The sequence below is a fragment of the Nycticebus coucang genome, chromosome 7, assembly GCF_027406575.1.
Source record: "Nycticebus coucang isolate mNycCou1 chromosome 7, mNycCou1.pri, whole genome shotgun sequence".
Lineage (NCBI taxonomy): Eukaryota > Metazoa > Chordata > Mammalia > Primates > Lorisidae > Nycticebus > Nycticebus coucang.
The window spans coordinates 122,719,467-122,736,958 of NC_069786.1; the positions used below are offsets into that span (position 1 = coordinate 122,719,467).

Consider the following 17,492-nt stretch of genomic DNA (forward strand, 5'->3'; position numbering starts at 1 on the left):
GATTGCCCATTGCATGTAATGCCATCATATTGGGGTATTGAGCTTCAACATATAAAGTGGGCGGGGGGGAGGGGGGACTCAGACATTCACTCCTTAACAGGTCACTTTCCTAAACAATAGGACCCCAGATTTTCCTTGATGGGTTTATTAACCAACAGGACCTTCAGTTTTCATTAACAGCAAAGCCTGGTAGGGCTGTGTTACAATTAGAACTATCATTTATAGAGTCCAATGCAGCAGCTGACCCATAGTCACTATTTCTACCTGGTAGCTTAAATAGCAGTTGCTACCGCTGTTGTTGTAAGACATTGTTTAGAACTGGCACTGCTGACTTTCAGATAGTAACTAGGAAATGTTAATTTTCCCTTACAGAGAAAGAAAAACATTGCAAGTATTACCTGTACTTTTAAAACCATCTCTATGCAGATCAAATCTCCTATTCAGGTGCCAGGGAAAAAAGCTGGATTTAGGGATTTTTACCAATGTTTTTAAGCAAATCATTAAAATATTTAAGAGCTCACTCTTAAAATGTATTTTTCAGTTTACTGTGATTTGATTAAGGGAGGCTGGTAAGAAGGGGGATTAAATTATAGTCACCTTGAAGAATGTAAATCACTCTGAAATATAAGACCAAGATATATTTTAAAATAGAACTAAAGATACCATTGAATCCTTGTGAACGATTTTGCTTTTCTTCTTGAACTTTGGTATTATAGAGGAATACTATTTTAGTCTTAGGAGGGTCCTTAGAAATAATTTGTTTCACATCACTGATTTTATCTGAGAAAACTAAGGCTCAGTAAGGGCTGTTTCCTCAAGTCCCCAGAGGTTTTAATGAATTTAGCTGAGAGTGTCCTGCAGATCATCTGAATTCCGTTCTAGGATTGTATTTCTGGGAAAATACTTTAATTTACTTTTAATTTTTCCTAAATATATCTAATTTATATTTAAATTATTTTATGTTATAATGGTTAATATTTAATTTATGAACATTTTAAAAAGAATCTGTTATTTAAATTATTTCTTAGGTGGGGCATGGTGGCTCATTTATAAGTCAAGCACTTTGGGAGGAGGTCCAGGCAAGAGGATCATCTGAGTTCAGACATTCAGGCTGCAGTGTACAATGATTGGGTCACTGCATACCAGCCTGGGTGACAGAGGAGACTCTATTTCTAAAGTGTAAAATTAAATTTGAAAAAGAAAAAATTAAATATTCTTAGTTTTTTTGTTAACATTTTGTATGAAAATTTATATGGAAAAACAGTTGAGCAGCACTGTCTATTAATATAAATAAAATACATAAACAGTTTGAATGATCATCTTGATCATCTAGAAGTTGAACTATCTGTATATGCAGCACAAATTTACTGAGGCCATAGGAAATGTGTTTAAAATATTTATCAAATACTCAGTGCTCAATAAAGAACATCCGTTTGGTAAAGGAGTTTTATTAAAGCTGGACCTAAGAGAAAAGGATACCACGTTGGATTATTGTACTGTAATTGGCAGCGTAACTAATTTCTTTGCCCCTTAATTTTTCGGTTAGTATGCCAATAAAAATATTTTCTTCATTAGAAACTTAAGGATCTTATATTTAGGCTATATTTTATAGAAGACAAAAAATAATATCTGTCTAAGTATGCATTAGGAGTTGGGCTAAAGCTTAGTTGTAGATGAATTTATAATTAGAATTAAGAGTTACATCCACAGAATAGTCCAGCTGAGATAGCAAACAATTTCAATGCCTCCGTGGCTTAACCGTCACATACCAAGGACTGGGGAGCGGTTAGGAACTGACCCCATAGAAACAGTTTCTGCACATCTGTTTAAGCTGCACAACCAAATATGTAAAACCAAACTGTCAATGAGGTAAGTCTCTGGCGCCTCCTCCCATTGGTATGAGGCTTTAATGTAATATGACATATCTCTGGGTTCCATTACAGGCCAAAATTGTGGTCACCAGCAAGTCAGCAGTCAGTGGGTTTAGTGAACAACTGTTGAGAAGTTTCCCTTTAGTAGCTCTGCCAGGCTCTACGACCTCAAAACACTGAGGAAGCCGGAGGACGAGGGTTTTGTGGGGTGTTTGATGAGCAGATCAGGAGATATTAGCAGTGCACCTCTCTCCCATCCACCTTCTAATGACCGGATGACTCATTGTGTGGTTCTCTCTAACTAGAAGGAATGCTCAGATGTCTGGTTTAACTAAATGCTCAGGGGTAAGAGCGTAAGAATTTGGTTAGCATGTCGCTAGTCTCTGCCCACAGGTCCTCTGGTTTTTGCAGTGCAAACATAAATGTAAATACAGATTGTGCTCAGAGAATATTTAGTGGAGGGCTTTTAAAAGCTAGACATGTTCTTTAAAAATTCCACTTATTATTCCACCCTATGAAAAAATGTTATTATTCATAACCATGAAAAAGTGCTGTTGGATCTAAGTCAGCGTGTGAGTCCTCCTGCCTTCTGGTGAGAAGTGCATGTAGCATGTTCGCTAGGAAACCTGCTTCCTTATCAGGTCTTTGCTAACTGCTATTTGCGAAAGTTGTGTAAAGGCTCTGAGCTGTTTCCACACTTGTAAAATGATTACTATTCTTAATATAATCCATTTACTTTAATGTGCTTCCTCCACCTGTGAACCAAGGTTCCACACTGTATTATGCCTTCTTGACACAAACCTGGCCTTTCTCTCTGATTTTATTTAAAACCATGAACTCTCCAAATGATTGAACTTTTGTTCTTTCTCTCTCTGTATATTTGATGAGAAGGCATCCCTTAGATGTAGAAATTGACATAACTGACTCCAAATAACAGAGTTCGTATAGGAGAGAGGAAATAATAGAAAAATAAAAATAAATTGCCTGTATTACTCCATGCCCTTTCATTGTGGAGACATGGGAGCCTTTGCCCTCTTTTCCTTGGAGACTCAGAGGCTGGAGTGATAGAAGTGCAAAGAGAAGACCCCAGGGCTTGCCTGGACATGTCGGTAAACTGTCTTTGTCTGTCTGGCTTTACTCAGCTCCAGACATCACAATTTTAAAAGATACCATGACACGAAATTAGAGTTCAGGTCAGGGTAACCAGGAGAGTGAGAGTTCCAAACTCGCATTCTGAAGATATAACCAAGGGAATCAGGCTACATCACACTGGATTCTAGAGGTATTTATTTAAAAGCAAAAATGATTAGTTCCAAGTTATTCCAGAACAAACAGCAAATAATGGTATAGGGAGTGGAGAACCGACTTGAGTTCTGTGTAAAAGCTTTCTGGGAATTACAAACATTTACTATTGGGCCAAGGTTTCCTGGGAGGTAGGAGCTAGGCCTCCCTGGAGCTGCTCTTCCAGAGCCAGGACAGCCATGTCAGCTGTCAAACACGCACGCACACCCCTGGCTCTGAGGAAGCTATTGCAATTGGTGATTTCCAAGGGCTGTTTTAGTTCTAAAATTTGATCACTGAATCTAACACTCATCCGATAATGCAATTTAGCACTTCAAATGTATTATCTTTTTTGCCTAGTTAATCTGCCTTGATCACTTTTCATTGTTCAGCAGATGGAATAGCATGGAGTGACTTTGATCTTGCTGTTTACACCAATATGAGGCAACCTCTCAGAAGCATTCTTTTTTTTTTTATGGGAAATTTTTTTTTTTTTATTGGGGATTCATTGAGGGTACAATAAGCCAGGTTACACGGATTGCATTTGTTAGGTAAAGTCCCTCTTGCAATCATGTCTTGCCCCCAGAAGCATTCTTTATGTCCACAGGAAACTCAAATGCTTATCGGCAGCATGAGCTCTGGTCTCTGTATTTCCAGGCACAAGTACATACTTTGTAATCAGTAAATTCCTATGTTAGATTGTGACATTTCAAGAGTAACAGCAATAACAGAGAGAGGTAAAGGATGTTGGGAAACAAGATTGGGACAGCACGGGAAGAGGGGGCCAGAGGTGCAAGGAACCCCATCCTGCTGGTGGGCACGTGAAACACCCCAACTTCAGCATTATACGAGGTACCTATGAAATTAAGAACAAAAAACATTTGTACTCTCATAGTATTTTGAAACAAATAATAAGAAAAAAAAGAATAACAGCAGTCACAAACCACAAATAAAAAAGTTTTTGATCTGAATCATCTACATATTCCTACAAATTTATGTTATTAAAATCAATTTCATTTCAACAGACTTCAGAAAAATCATTGACATATATGGATAAATGTGCCCTTATTCCTCGGGATAGATTTCTTTGAGCTTTCAATATGTTATGGATTATAATAGTCTAATTGCCCTCTTTCAGTGAATCTCTTTTCAGCAGCTATTTTGAAGATTTCTATATTTATTTTATTTAGAAAGCACATTTGGTTAGTAAGTAGTTCTTGAATATATATATGTGAAAATAGATTTATTCCCAAATAAAATGTTCAAGAGTACATTTATTATTTTCTAGATTTTTCAGCTGTATCTTCTGTTTAGGAGGCAGACTTTAATGTACATAGGTATGAGTCTGAATCGTATAATTTCTTTATTCCTTTTGTTCAAGTTTTTCTAAATATACCTGCCAAAATTCACTGAAGACTAACCTCTGGGACTTGAAAACAAAAGAAGAAGAAAAGAAAAAAAAAATTCCTTTTTGTTTCCAAAGCTGTATTGGGCTTTTATATAGCTGAGGCTTGAGACCTAGTGACACTCCTCTGATAGGTACATAGCGGGAGTAATTTGAATGAGAACAAAGGCACGAGAATGTTGGTGAAGGTGTCTTAACACATAGCTCAGCTTTTCATATTTAAAACATTGTCTGAACCTGGGAGAACAATATTGGAACCAATGTCAAGTTGGAGCATTTTTTCCCCTTTGTTTCGTTTTGATTCCAGCAGGAGAAGATTTTGTGAGTGTGTGACAAGAAAAAAAAAACTAATACCGCTCAATGATGCTAACGGAAGAAATTACAGAAGTAGATAATAAGGCAAGCACCCCGATGGTTTGCTTAAAATCTGGAAGAGAAGGTGGGGTGAAACAGATGGGTCATTAGGCTTGGAGACTGTGACATTTGGAAGCAAGAGTAACATTTTCTTTGAAACTGTGAATAAACAGCTTGGGAATAGTCTATGATGTTCTTTTCTGATACTGGTTTTATTCCATTTGTCTCAGGGCCCTAAAAAGCAAGTGTTGATTAAATTGTCTTGCTCTAATTACTATGCTGGAATGTATTACCTTTAAAATATTTTGACTTCTTATACTTGATTTCAGTATAACTGCAACTTAAGCTTATATGCAGGCCCATTTAAAGACTTGAGATGTCTCTGGGATTGTTGTTATATGACTAACCTTCTGGTTTAAGTTAATATGGTGGAATGTTGTTCATGACATGCGTTTACCCAATTGCCTCACATCATAGAGCTAGAAGGGACTATACCAATGTGAAAACAAGTGGAGATGAAACAGATGAGAAGAGGCAAAGGCTATTTAATCTAAGCTTGCATTTGGCAGAGACTCAGGCAGACAAAGTGGGAAAGCTTTACAGTGGAAAATGGTGGTAGATTAAATTTGGCCTAAAGCTGACTCTGTATGTAGCAAACTGCAGCCTAACTCAGTATATAAACAAACTGCAACCTGACGTAAGTGGATACTGAGTCTTGACCAATCCCAACAGCTTAGAACATGACCAAATAAGGCAAAGGCTAAATCCTAACAAATCAAGATACAGTGGAACCTCCATAATTGACTACATCTCTATGTTGACCACCTCCTTAAGTTGATCTAATTTTCATAGACTAGATATACACACAGGTGTCTATCAGTACAGTAGGCCCAGTTTCTTATGTTGACCACCTCCGTACATTGACCAGTTTGTTACAGCCCCTTGGTCAACCTACAGATGTTCTACTGTACTTAGGCGTGTCATTTCATTTTTTCTTCTTCCTATAAATACTTTTGTGAAACTCTGATCTTTTATTGGGTCAGGCTGTTGTTTAATTTATGAATTGTTTCTTTGCTCAAATAAACTCTGCTAAATTGAATTTCTCTAAAGTTACTCTTCTTTTTTTTTTTTCTTTTTGGCCGGGGCTGGGTTTGAACCCACCACCTCTGCATATGGGGACCAGCGCCCTACTCCTTGAGCCACAGGCACCACCCTAAAGTTACTCTTTTAACAAAAATATTGATTTGAGGCTGTTGCTTAGGAAAACTGTCAGCAGGCTAACTAGAAGCGGGGTGTCCTTTGTGTTTGGGCAAAAGTGTATATTCCCTTTTTCCAGGTGACCCTGTGTTGGAATCTGTGGCAAAACCCAGGGAAGTGGCAAGTTATTGATCAAATCTTGACTGTTCAGGGCCAGTTGTTACATGGCCTATTGTTTGGCTTTGGATTAGTTAAGAGAGAGAGTAATCTGACTTCCTATAATTCTGATTTGAGTATAAGTAGGTTGGCATTCTGCACTGGTACTATAGTAATGGGTTAATTTTCCATTTGTATTCTTAGACTCCTAGTGATTACCTAGTCTATATTTAGAAATAAATTCATAAAGAACAGATGGTTCTTCTTTATTTAATGAATACTACTTTTTATTACTGAGTCATTTTTTTTTTTTTTTTTAGTTTTCAAAATAATTTGAAATATAGAGTATTGTTAGATTGTTCAAATAAAAGCAAGGAATTTAGCTAGGGCTGATGTTTTCTCCAAGTTTAGGTAATGAAGAGAAATCAAATGCTCATCCTATGGGTCACCAGCTAGAGCTCCAAAGCTAGAGTCTCTGGGATTCCTGATCCAGGCTATGCAATATTTTACTATTCTATCTCTGCCCATAGATTCAGATCGTAGGGAACCAAATTGTGACATTTGTATTATTACACTGCTGAATGTTGTTGAGTATTTTAACCTAAATGGAAAAAAAAATACAGTTTAAGTCATTTATGTGATTTTTTATGAGTTTTTAAACTCAATTCAAAAATGTTTTCTTTGAATTAAACTTTTAACCTGGTGAATTTTTCAATTTGGGATTGGTAGAGAATCAGATTTTTGAAAATACTGTCAGCACCATGCTACTTGAATACATTTATTATCCGTTGACTCTCTTGTTCTCTTCTTGTTCTATTAGGAATGTTGTATTTCCTACACAAATCAGAAAGGGGTCTTAGAAGTTCGGAAAACTAGTAAATAAGTAAATAAATAAAATTAAATTCTTATTGAGCAATATGCCCAGGGGATAGAGGCACCAAATTAAGAAAATGAATGCAACAAAACCTAAAATTCAGTATCTGCCCTCAAAGAACACACAACCTTTTGGTGAGATCAGATACAGAGAAATATAAGACAGTGTTGTGCATAGATGACCGCAAGCCAGCAGGAGTGGTGATTTGGGTGGACACAGCTTTAGAGGATACTTAAATTGAGTAACCAGGTCTGAATAGAGTTAGCTAAGCAAAGATAATATTCAAAGCTGTTCAAAGGACAGGAGGTAGTAGCTATAGAAATAGCATTGTTATTGTTAGGGGTGGAGTTGGGAGGAAGAAGCTCTGGCCAGCTTAGTGGTGTTCCTTGAATATAATGTTCAGAAGGGAGTGACAAAGTTAGAAATGGGAAGAGCAAAATAGCAGAGACTTTTGCAGGTCATGTTAGGGGTAAGAAGCTTAGACATTATTCTGGGGGTAACAGGAGGCTTCTGGGAGGATTTTAAACAGCGGTATGTGATGATCGTATTTGCATTGTAAACGGATCATTTTGGCAGTATAAGGTGTTTGTACTTTGGGAGTCAAGGACAGAGATCCAGACAATTTATAATTATTCAAGGGAGATGATTAGAACTCGAACTAGAGCAATTAAGGTAAATTTGATGCAAAGTATGAGAGAGGGGAGAGCAAGGTACTGAGAAATAAAATCTGCAGAATCTTCTGTCTGTTGGATTTGGGGAGTAGCAGTTAAAGAAAGGGAGGGGCAAGCTTCTAGTTGGAAAGTTTGGCTGAATAGAAAGAACTAGTCGTTTAGCAAAAAGTGATATCGGTTCAGCAGATAAAATGTTAAATTCATGTTGCCAACGAATCTAAAGGTGAGAAGAATGGCCCAGGCATCTGATAAAATATTTAGAAATTATTGGCAATTGGATGTTTGCTGGCTGAATCTTGAAGGATAGACTCCCAGGAAGAGAACAAAGCAAATGAGAAAGCGGGGGCTAAGCCAGTGCTGTGGAGACAACCAGGGTGTGGGAAGCATGGCAGAGGAAAGAGTGTAAGTGACAGAAAAGGTGCTAAACACAGAACACAGCACAGGAAGGAGGGCCACCGAGAAGCCAGGAGAATCAAAGATGCAAATAAGTAATCAAAGAGTTGTCAAGTGGCTGAAAAAAGGCTTCTCATTGCACCAGCTAAAAGGCACTGGTGATCTTAGCAAAAGAGCTGGAGCTAAGTGGTGTGGGTGAAAGCGTGTCACAGCAGGTGGTAAAGTGACAAAGATGAGAAAGTAGCAAGAGTGAGTGTAATGTGTCCTGTTAGACGTTTCCTGGAAGATGAGCATAAGGGAAGAGTTACTGAAGAAGACTCAAGGTTCCTTGAGGTACTCATTTTCCAAAGGGAAAACTATTTCCTAGCAATATTAACCTACACACCTAAGGAAGGAGGCCTGGAATCTATGTCCTTTTTTTTCTTGAGACAGAATCTCACTGTGTCACCCTCAGTAGAGTGCTGTGGTGTCACAGCTCACAGCAACCTCAGACTCTTGGGCTTAAGCCATTCTCTTGCCTCAGCCTCCCGAGTAGCTGGGACTACAACTAGCCTGGCTATTTTTTGGTTGCAGTTGTCATGGATGTTTAGCAGGCCCAGGCCGGGCTCTGACCCGGCACCTTCAGTGTATGTGGCTGGCATCCTACTCACTGAGCTGTGGGTGCTGATCCCTAGGTCCTTTTTTATATTTAAATGCTGTAGGGCCCCTATGTTTCCAATAATATACTGAAAGTGTTTTAGAAAATCACACTTTAATTTTTTAAAATCATTTGGGACGATCTTGACTTTTATTTAATGGAATATCATTCTGGTTAATACACAGAATCCACAGAGGACCTGAAAGTCCGAAGCCACAGCACGGAGCCATTACCAAAGTTGGACACCAAGGAGAGAGGCCACCATGGGGCATCTTCCTCCAGAGAGCCTGTCAAAGCTCAGGAATGGGATGGAACACCGGGTCCACCTGTGGTCACCAGTAGAATGGGCAGGTGCTCTGTGAGCCCTACCTTGCTGGCAGGAAACCACAGTTCAGGTAAGAAGGGTTATGATCATCCCAATAGTAATTCCTTCTATCTCTAGAAACTACTCTCAGGCAATTATCATGTAGAGGTATCTGTTTCCTCTCAGAGAAATGACTGAAACAGTCCTTCCCAAAGACCATGCAAAGAAATAAAACAGTATATTGTACCACTGTAGGGTGCAACCATCACAGACATCATAGGAGAGTAAATGGTGTTTTGGGGAGCCATATAAGATAGCAGCCCTGACAATTTGAATAGTTTTGTTCTAAGTTTCCTTCATAGCATCCAGGGACTTCATCTAAAGCAGTTTTAATTCATGAAGTTTGAGCGATTTAGAGTTTATGTCTCCTTTGATTTAAAATAATTAAGAAAATAATTACAAATTAACATTGAAGACAAAAATGTAACCAAGGTAATGTGAAGGCAGTAGAGAAAGCAGAAATCATGAGGCATGGGAAAGTAGAAATTAGAGCTGAAGGTACTGGTCATGGGGCATGGTTCTGTGTTTCCAAAACTGAATCAAAAGAGATAAAAGTGTTAATCTAATACACCTTTAAATTTTACAAGTTAAAATTAAAGTGTGTAATGCAATTTTGAATAGTTAATAGATAACTATTATTAAATATCAGGTTTTTTTTTTTTTTTAAGTAGCTTATGTTTGCTTTGGACTGATTAATCTACCTGCTGGACTCACAGAGTACTGTCAATGGAAATAAACAGCAAATAATCAAGAAGCCACCTGTGGTTTTCAGGTTTCTATTTCTTTAGAGTGTTAGGGCTATGAAGAAAAGACCAATCCTTTAATGTTCTTTTCAATTCTGATACTCTTCTTAGAAAGCAATTTACATGAATTTAGCCTGTGGTCTTTCAGACAGTCATGTACAAGTGAAAATTGGAGCAGGATGTCTGATCACTGCACTCGGCAAGGGATATTCCTGGAATAGTCCCCAGGCAGGGCAGAGCAATAGCTTCCCCAGATGTCAAACGTAATTTAAGGCTCTGGTGGCGTACGCATAGCAGGTAGCATGGGCGAAATCAAGTTTAAAGGGTGAGTTGAAATCTAGCAGAAGGAACATTATGTGAATGTAGCAGAAATTTTAAAATATATTTTTGATAACAAAGTATAAATTGCTATCAGTGTATGGGAAAAAATATTTATGGATTTTGTCAAAAAATAAAAGAAACAGAGAACAAATAGGCTTGTGGGTGTAAGACTGGGGTGGGCCACTCATCCTCAAAAGGTTGACATGACTATTCAGTTGGGGCTTATGATTAACTTGGGGTCTTCTTTGTAATTTTTAAAGAGTTATGCAAATTTATACCCGTTCTTTCTAAATTATGTGAACAATATATGCTCCTATTGTGACCAGAGCCATATTTTATGAAAACCATAAGTATTACATAAGTGCCTATTTTGTAAAAGCCGCAGTTCTAGGAGCTGAGTGTGTAAGGATAGAGAAGATGTCCTTGCAATTAGATGCTCAAAGTCTAGTGCAAGACAGACAGATAATTGCAATACGAGGTGTGTTGCAGTCAGGGTTCTCCAGAGAAACACAACCAACGGGATATTCATAAATACATAGAAAGAAATTTATTAAGAGGGGTGAGTGCACATAAATATGGAGGCTTGGTTATTCCATGATCTGCCATCTGCAAATTGGAGACTCTGAAAAGCCAGTCTCATAGTTCTAGTCCAAGCTCAAAGGCCAAGAGCCAGGGGAGTCAATGGCATAAGTCCCAGTCTGAGTCCAAAGTGTCCAGAAAGCATCAGTGAGCTGATGTCAAAGTGTAAGAGAAGATGGATATCCTAGCCTAAGAGGAGAGACCAAATCTGCCCTTTCTTTTCCTTTTTATCCCATTCAAACTTTCTTTGAATTGGATGATTCCCACTCACGACAGTGAGAGTGATTTTCTTTACCCACTCAGTCTGCTGATTTAAATACTAATCTCTTCCAGAAACACCTTCCCAGACACACCCAGAAATAATTTTCACCAGCTGTCTGGGCATCCCTTAAGCCAGTCAAATCGATGAATAAAATCACATGCATTATATAAAAATAAAATGTGAAAGAGAAGATGTCCTAGTTTATTTTGTGGTGCTGTAGCAGAGTACCTGAGGCTGGGCAATTTATAAAGAAAAGAAGATTGTTCAGCTTACAGTTTTACAGGTTGGGAAGTTCAAGAAGCATAGCGCTATCATTTGCTCTCTATGACGTGAGGGCATTTGAGCTGGGTCAAAACTTGGTGCAAGGTCAGAGGGAAAGCAGACGTATATAAGAGGGATATCCTGGTTTTATAAAACCCACTGACCCCACTCTTTCCAGAACAGCACCTAGCTATTCACGAGGGATCCCCCGTGAATCCCCGGGGATGTCGTCAATGACCCAGGAACTTTCTGTCCTGCCAACTCTCCTGTTCTGCTACTTTTGATAATTATTTCATGATCGGGAGCTACCTACACAGTTCTGGGCATCATGACTCAGAAGGCTCCCCCTTTGATCTCAGTGGTCAGAAAAGGAACACATGTTCTTTGGGCCAATCACAGAGTGAAGGAGAATGGGATGTCTATGGAATTTTAGAGTCTCTCTTTCCCTTATTATATTTATATTATTATATTTCTCCATTATTTCCCTTGAATAATGGAGCCCCTGAAATCCATCAGGAAATGAAACTGACAGTCTATTAGCAGAGATAAGAGGGGGGAGATGGTGCATAAGCACAGGACAGTATCTGCTACACCATGGTGAGGCTTTGGAGATTAAGTTTTCTTCATCATTCTTTTAAAGATAGGGCTAATGTGATTCAGTTTGCAACATGGAAAATACAGTGATGACTCCAGGACTTAAAGTGTGGGTGACTGAAGGATCATTCACTGAAACCAACACAGTCCATCTGAGGTGTACAGCAAGGTTTAAGAGGAAACGTCGGCATTAAATTTTGACTGTGTTAAGTTAGAAGTCCTCTGGGACATCAAACTGAGAAACCGGTAGACGGCTGGAATTAGAGGTCTGGAACTGCAGAGGTTCAGTGGGATTTGAGCATAAGACTGAGACATTTGGAGCGGAGAGTGAAATGAAGAGAAAGCTGAGATGGGACCCCAAACGCTTCAAAGCACGGGCCCAGGAAGAATCTGTGAGATGCATGGAAATGAAGCAATTAGACAACCCACAGTTAAACTTTCACTGAACATGTAGCGGCTGCGTACACACTTATAAACATACATCTTATGGTGTATTTGACAATTTGACATGAATCTTTTAATAAATTTAAAGCATAAACAGAATTTCTACTGTACTTTCATTTTCTTCTGCTTCAAAATCTTAAAGTATGTCTTTTGATTTATAGCATCTAAAATCTGCTCTCCTGGAGCCCTTCAGCTCTGTTTGTAGAGCAGGAAATTGTCTACTGACCAGAAGAAATGACACCAATACTTTGAGTCCTTCATACCCTTTATCTTGGATCATGAAGGAAGTAGACAAACATGGAAGGAGAAAACATTAGTGTCAGATTTTTAAAACTGAGATTATTTATCCAAACTAAAATTAAACGCAAAAAGCAGAGGCAGATGTCCAGTCACAATTATAATATCAGGTCAAGTTGGAGTTTCCTATGTGAAAGTTAAACTCAAATGAGCTTTGCTTTCTCTTGCACCCTTTGGTCTGCTCTAGCACTACTTTTGAGGAATAAAAAAGGAGAAAGGGAAAAATGATGCTGTGTTGTTAGCTTTTATTTTTCTCGAGAGATTGAACCTAAAGTATGTCACTTCTGAACTAGAAAATGGCAGAGTTGCATGAGCAAAAGTATATAATGTAGGCACCTGAAGTTCACTCATCTTCTTTAATTGTAAACAAACCGTGCACTACTTGGTTGAACTGTTTCTCCTTCTCTTTGCTGTTCCTCACTGTTGCATCCCTGCGGCTGGGCCTCGGAACCACTAACCCCCTACCAGAACCAGGGGAACTGTGGTCTGTCACCCACCTTCTAAATAACAAAGACACTTACCTCCACACCTAACTCTGAGAGCACAGAGGATTCTACCTGTGAACTTCTCTCTCCCTCAGTCAACTTTCTGGCTCTGGGACCCCCCGTCTCTCTCTGTCTCTGTTTCTGACTCTGAGTCTCTCTCCCTCTCTCTGTCTCGCTCGGCTTCCACCCCAGCACACGCAGAGCCTCGTACATACAAACTTCTACCAGTCACAGACTGTTGCTTTACCGAAAGTAGTTTAGCCACTTGAAATGGCTGTTCTTAACAGCTCTTTTGAGGAATGGAGGAATTGCTGAAGTAAAACAAAAGTGTCAGGAGATCTCAATTCTAATTAACATTGCCACTGCTTGTAAACCAGCACATTGTACCCCTTGATGGCACTAAGGTACACAGCTATGATTTAACAATAAAAAAATAAACAAAAATAAATAAATAAATAAATAAATGAGAAAAAAATAATAATAAAGTCACTGTTGTTTAGTAAATCAGAGATTCCCCCAAGGGCCATGCTTAAAGGCAGTGAAGAACTGGGACCCAAATGCTTGTGAAAATAATGGGAGAAAGTGGGGGAAATTATATAAGGAAACATGTTATTAACAAAAACTCAGATCGCAATCACTGAATCGATTAGCAGATAGTGTTTCAGCTGCTCTGTTGTGGTTTCTGGGGGCCACGCACACACTCATACACGCGTGCCGTAACCTACGCAGAATACGATCTCTGCCCCTCGAACATCTTGCCATACTTCTTTACGGCACAAAACCATTGAATATGTTACTTAGATTTTTATCGAATTATAATTTTTATTGTTTTTTACATTTAAAATCATCCAGAAAACAAAAACAGTCAGTGTAGGCTTGAAAACTGATGGCAGGATTAATGGGAGACGTTGTGTTTTAACCAGGATGACTTCAGATCTTCTTAAAAATCATGATTACTGTTAATTGAATAGGAAGTTAGAGAATTTTCCAGATGGGACCAAGAAGGAGAAGAAGCTTCTTCACCTGGCTTGGCCCTGCCAGGACAGGCTGACCGAAGAGTTTTTGGAAGTAAACTCAGAAGGGGTTGGCCTGTAAGCAAAACGGTATCACATGTACCAGCACTCATGCATAAAAACACACCGACATGCAAAGTTCATAGTGTGAAATCTAAACGAGAATGAAAGCCCTGTAAATGGAAGGACCGATCACCTTTTTAAAAACCTCCCCTTCTATTTGTTACATCTTCTGTGTTTCTGTTTTCCTGAAAAGGTCTGAGATGATACAGTAATTGAGATGCCTGCAGGACCAACAGGTGACATTGGCAAGTGAAGCAGGAGAGGTGCCCTCCTTCAGAACAGACGTGGTTTGTGTGTGCATCACTGCAATGTACATCATTCCCCCACAGGAAAAGCTAGTTTTAACTTGAAATGTGAAGCCCCTTTGTTCCACGTTCTTATATTCCTACATCTGTTAGAAGCCTGGCTATGAAGAAATATTTCCATTATAAGGAAAATCTCTTGCAGGCTGATGAATCTCAGGATGGAATGATGGGAAGGCAAGTGACCTGGAAAGCGTAGGGGCACCCCAAGGGGACAGAAGCTACCCAGTGCCAGCTGATGCTACCGTAAGAACTGCTCACCCAAGGTTTCCAGATATAATTGCTATCCTATGAAATCTTTCCATTTTTAAATGTAGCTCAATGTTCAGAAAACACTCAGTTGAATGATTCACTTCTTTTCGCTAGGTAAGACCTGAAGGTCACAAATTTGCATTTTCTGGTTTGCAAAATCAAGTGGTGATCATTAGGTAGAAGCGTGGACTTGACCCTGCAGCACAGAGAGGCCATGTTTAGGTGGAAGCAGCAGGCGCCTGTTGACACTTTTGGCTTCCTAGATTTTATTTTCCAGAAGGCACAGCTCCTTAAGAAGGCCGTGCTAGCTGTAGGAACAGGGATGTGGAAGAGGCATGAAGCCACTAACGGCCAGGAATGGAGGGGAAATATCTTAACACGAAAAGAGGAATGGAGAGGTCCAGAATTCCCTGAACGGTGACAACCGGCATCCTAATCCTTTGCAGAACCCTGGGAAGTAGTTCTATCTCTGAATGGGAGGAAAGACGGGGAGGGTAGAGTTTGCACAGGGCTACCAGGGAGGCTGAACTTTATGCATCGTGGTTCCAACTTCTAAAATATGGAATATTAGGTACTTCAAGGGCTTCTCTGTGCTTTGACCACAGACTCCCCTGTGATAACCAGCGTGAGTTAAAGGCTTGGGGGACCATATTATCTATTCTGGGACTGTTTGTGACTCACTGGAGGGAAGCATTTCCATTACATGAAGGACTCAACTCTTCACATTCAAGAGGAGTCCTGTGCTCACAAGTTCAGAGAAGTGAAAAGATGTGGATTTGTTTTCGGGAAAACGAAGAAATATGCCATTTCTTGCACACCGCATCTGTACCATACGTTTTACAGGTGTGTGCATGAAGTATAATGTGGTGGTTGAGCACTAAGGTTTGGGTAAGTTGCACATTGGGATTTAAATTCTGTTTCTGTTTTTTATTAGTAATGACATTGGGCATGTCCTTTTATCTCTCTGAGCTTCATTCATAAAATATGAATGATAATAGAACCTAACTCATAGATACTTGAGAGTTAAATAAGTTAACAAATGCAGTGCATTTGGCATGGTGCCTGTAACACAAGGAATTTTAAATAAATACTAGTCATCGTTGTAATTTCGGGTACTTTTGCAGATATATTTACCGCAGAGCAGAGAGAGTCACAGGTCTCAGGTAATGACAGGAAGTTTTCTATAAGAAGTGGCATTCACGCTGGTCTTTGAAATGAGAGGACTCTGCACGGAGAATGGAGGTAGGCGGTAGCGAGGGTGGGGCAGCGAGGAAGACCAGGGATTATTTTATAGGAGACCGTGAGAGTACTGCGTCCAACCTGACATGCTACACACCCCGAACTAGGGTTTCTAAGACACTTGCAGCTGTAATTCATATTCTGGTCACTAGCATTTTTAAGATGGGGGAGATCACAAAGATTTCAGGGTATTATTCAAAAGCCCAAGTGGGAAGACCTCTAAAGGAAATCTATCACTGCAACAGAACCAGGATTCAGGAGTGGAACTGCAATCAAATCTAAGAGTATTGTCTTTGAAGACTAAAGTTTTAGCAGTAGATTTATAAGCAAGATACTTTGCCTTTGAAACTTCCAAAACGTATTTCCCGTACTTAATGTGATAATAGAACCACTGGCTAACTTTGCTGACGATCAACTCGACAGCAGTAGTTCAAAGTTATTCATGACTTAGCCCTCCACAGCCAGGACCTGTCTCATCACACAAGTTCAGAGATGTGAAAACAGGTGAGCTGTGCAGAAACTGGCGGCAGGCTTGGGAACTGCAGAACAGTACCTAGGATGGTAAGTCCTGGTGAACCGTAATAAATAGATGTAAGTAAACCATATTAATAAGTTAATATTTGGGTGTCAGCAACTTGAAGAAATAACAAGATTGCTGTGATCCACTTTATCTTTGCAGAAAAGATAAAGTAAATCTCACCGTGTAGGTCATCATAAGGATTAAAAAAATAAAATGCATAGACACACCTTGTATAAAGATGCTTTATAAAAACTAGTAGACCGAAGTTTATTCTACTCCCATTCAATTTTACTGGAAAGGTCTTTGAGTGTGTGTTTTTTTTCCTAAGGCCAAGACTGAGATGTTCCCTTCGGAAAGATCAGCACATCACAAATATGATATTAAGATTTTTCTTTAGTGACACATGGTATAACTGGTTATGGGAATACTGTTACTGCAACAGCCTGTGTTGCGTTTATTTGTAAATTTTTCAAGAAAGATTTTAGGCCAGTGTGATGGACATGTTTAGATTTCCTTGAGTCCATATTTCTAGATGGGATTTGGAGAAAGGGTCAGGGACAGGCCTTGAGACTCCCTTGCTGTACGGTGACAACAGTGATCTTAATCTCTCCCGATGCTCTGTTCCATTTGGCAGGAACGAGTGGGACGCAAAACCATGTTGGCAAGGACGTGTGAAACACAAGAGAATGTTGGTATCCAAAAACATGCAGACTCTTTCTATAAATGCCCATTCCTTCACCGAGTCATCCAGTCCTTTACTCCCTGTGTTTATTTTCTTGCTAAGGTTTATTCAGCATCTGCTCTAGACCCCACACAGTCTAGGAGCTGAGGGGGTGGGGCAGGAATATATGGCGGAACCTGGACGCATGGCTTAGCAGGGAAAGCAGAAAACAAAACAACAGATGCTTCTCAAT

The 17,492-nt window shown here is 39.4% G+C and overlaps 1 protein-coding gene across 1 annotated transcript in view; it reads left to right on the forward strand.

The window, feature by feature from the left end:
- Positions 1-17,492, forward strand: part of NYAP2 (neuronal tyrosine-phosphorylated phosphoinositide-3-kinase adaptor 2) — a 268,701-nt gene that overhangs the window by 196,381 nt on the left and 54,828 nt on the right. Inside the window, exon 6 of the mRNA XM_053597668.1 lies at positions 9,025-9,234. Within this exon, the coding sequence (XP_053453643.1) occupies positions 9,025-9,234 (210 nt within the window). The remainder of the gene's footprint in view (positions 1-9,024; positions 9,235-17,492) is intronic.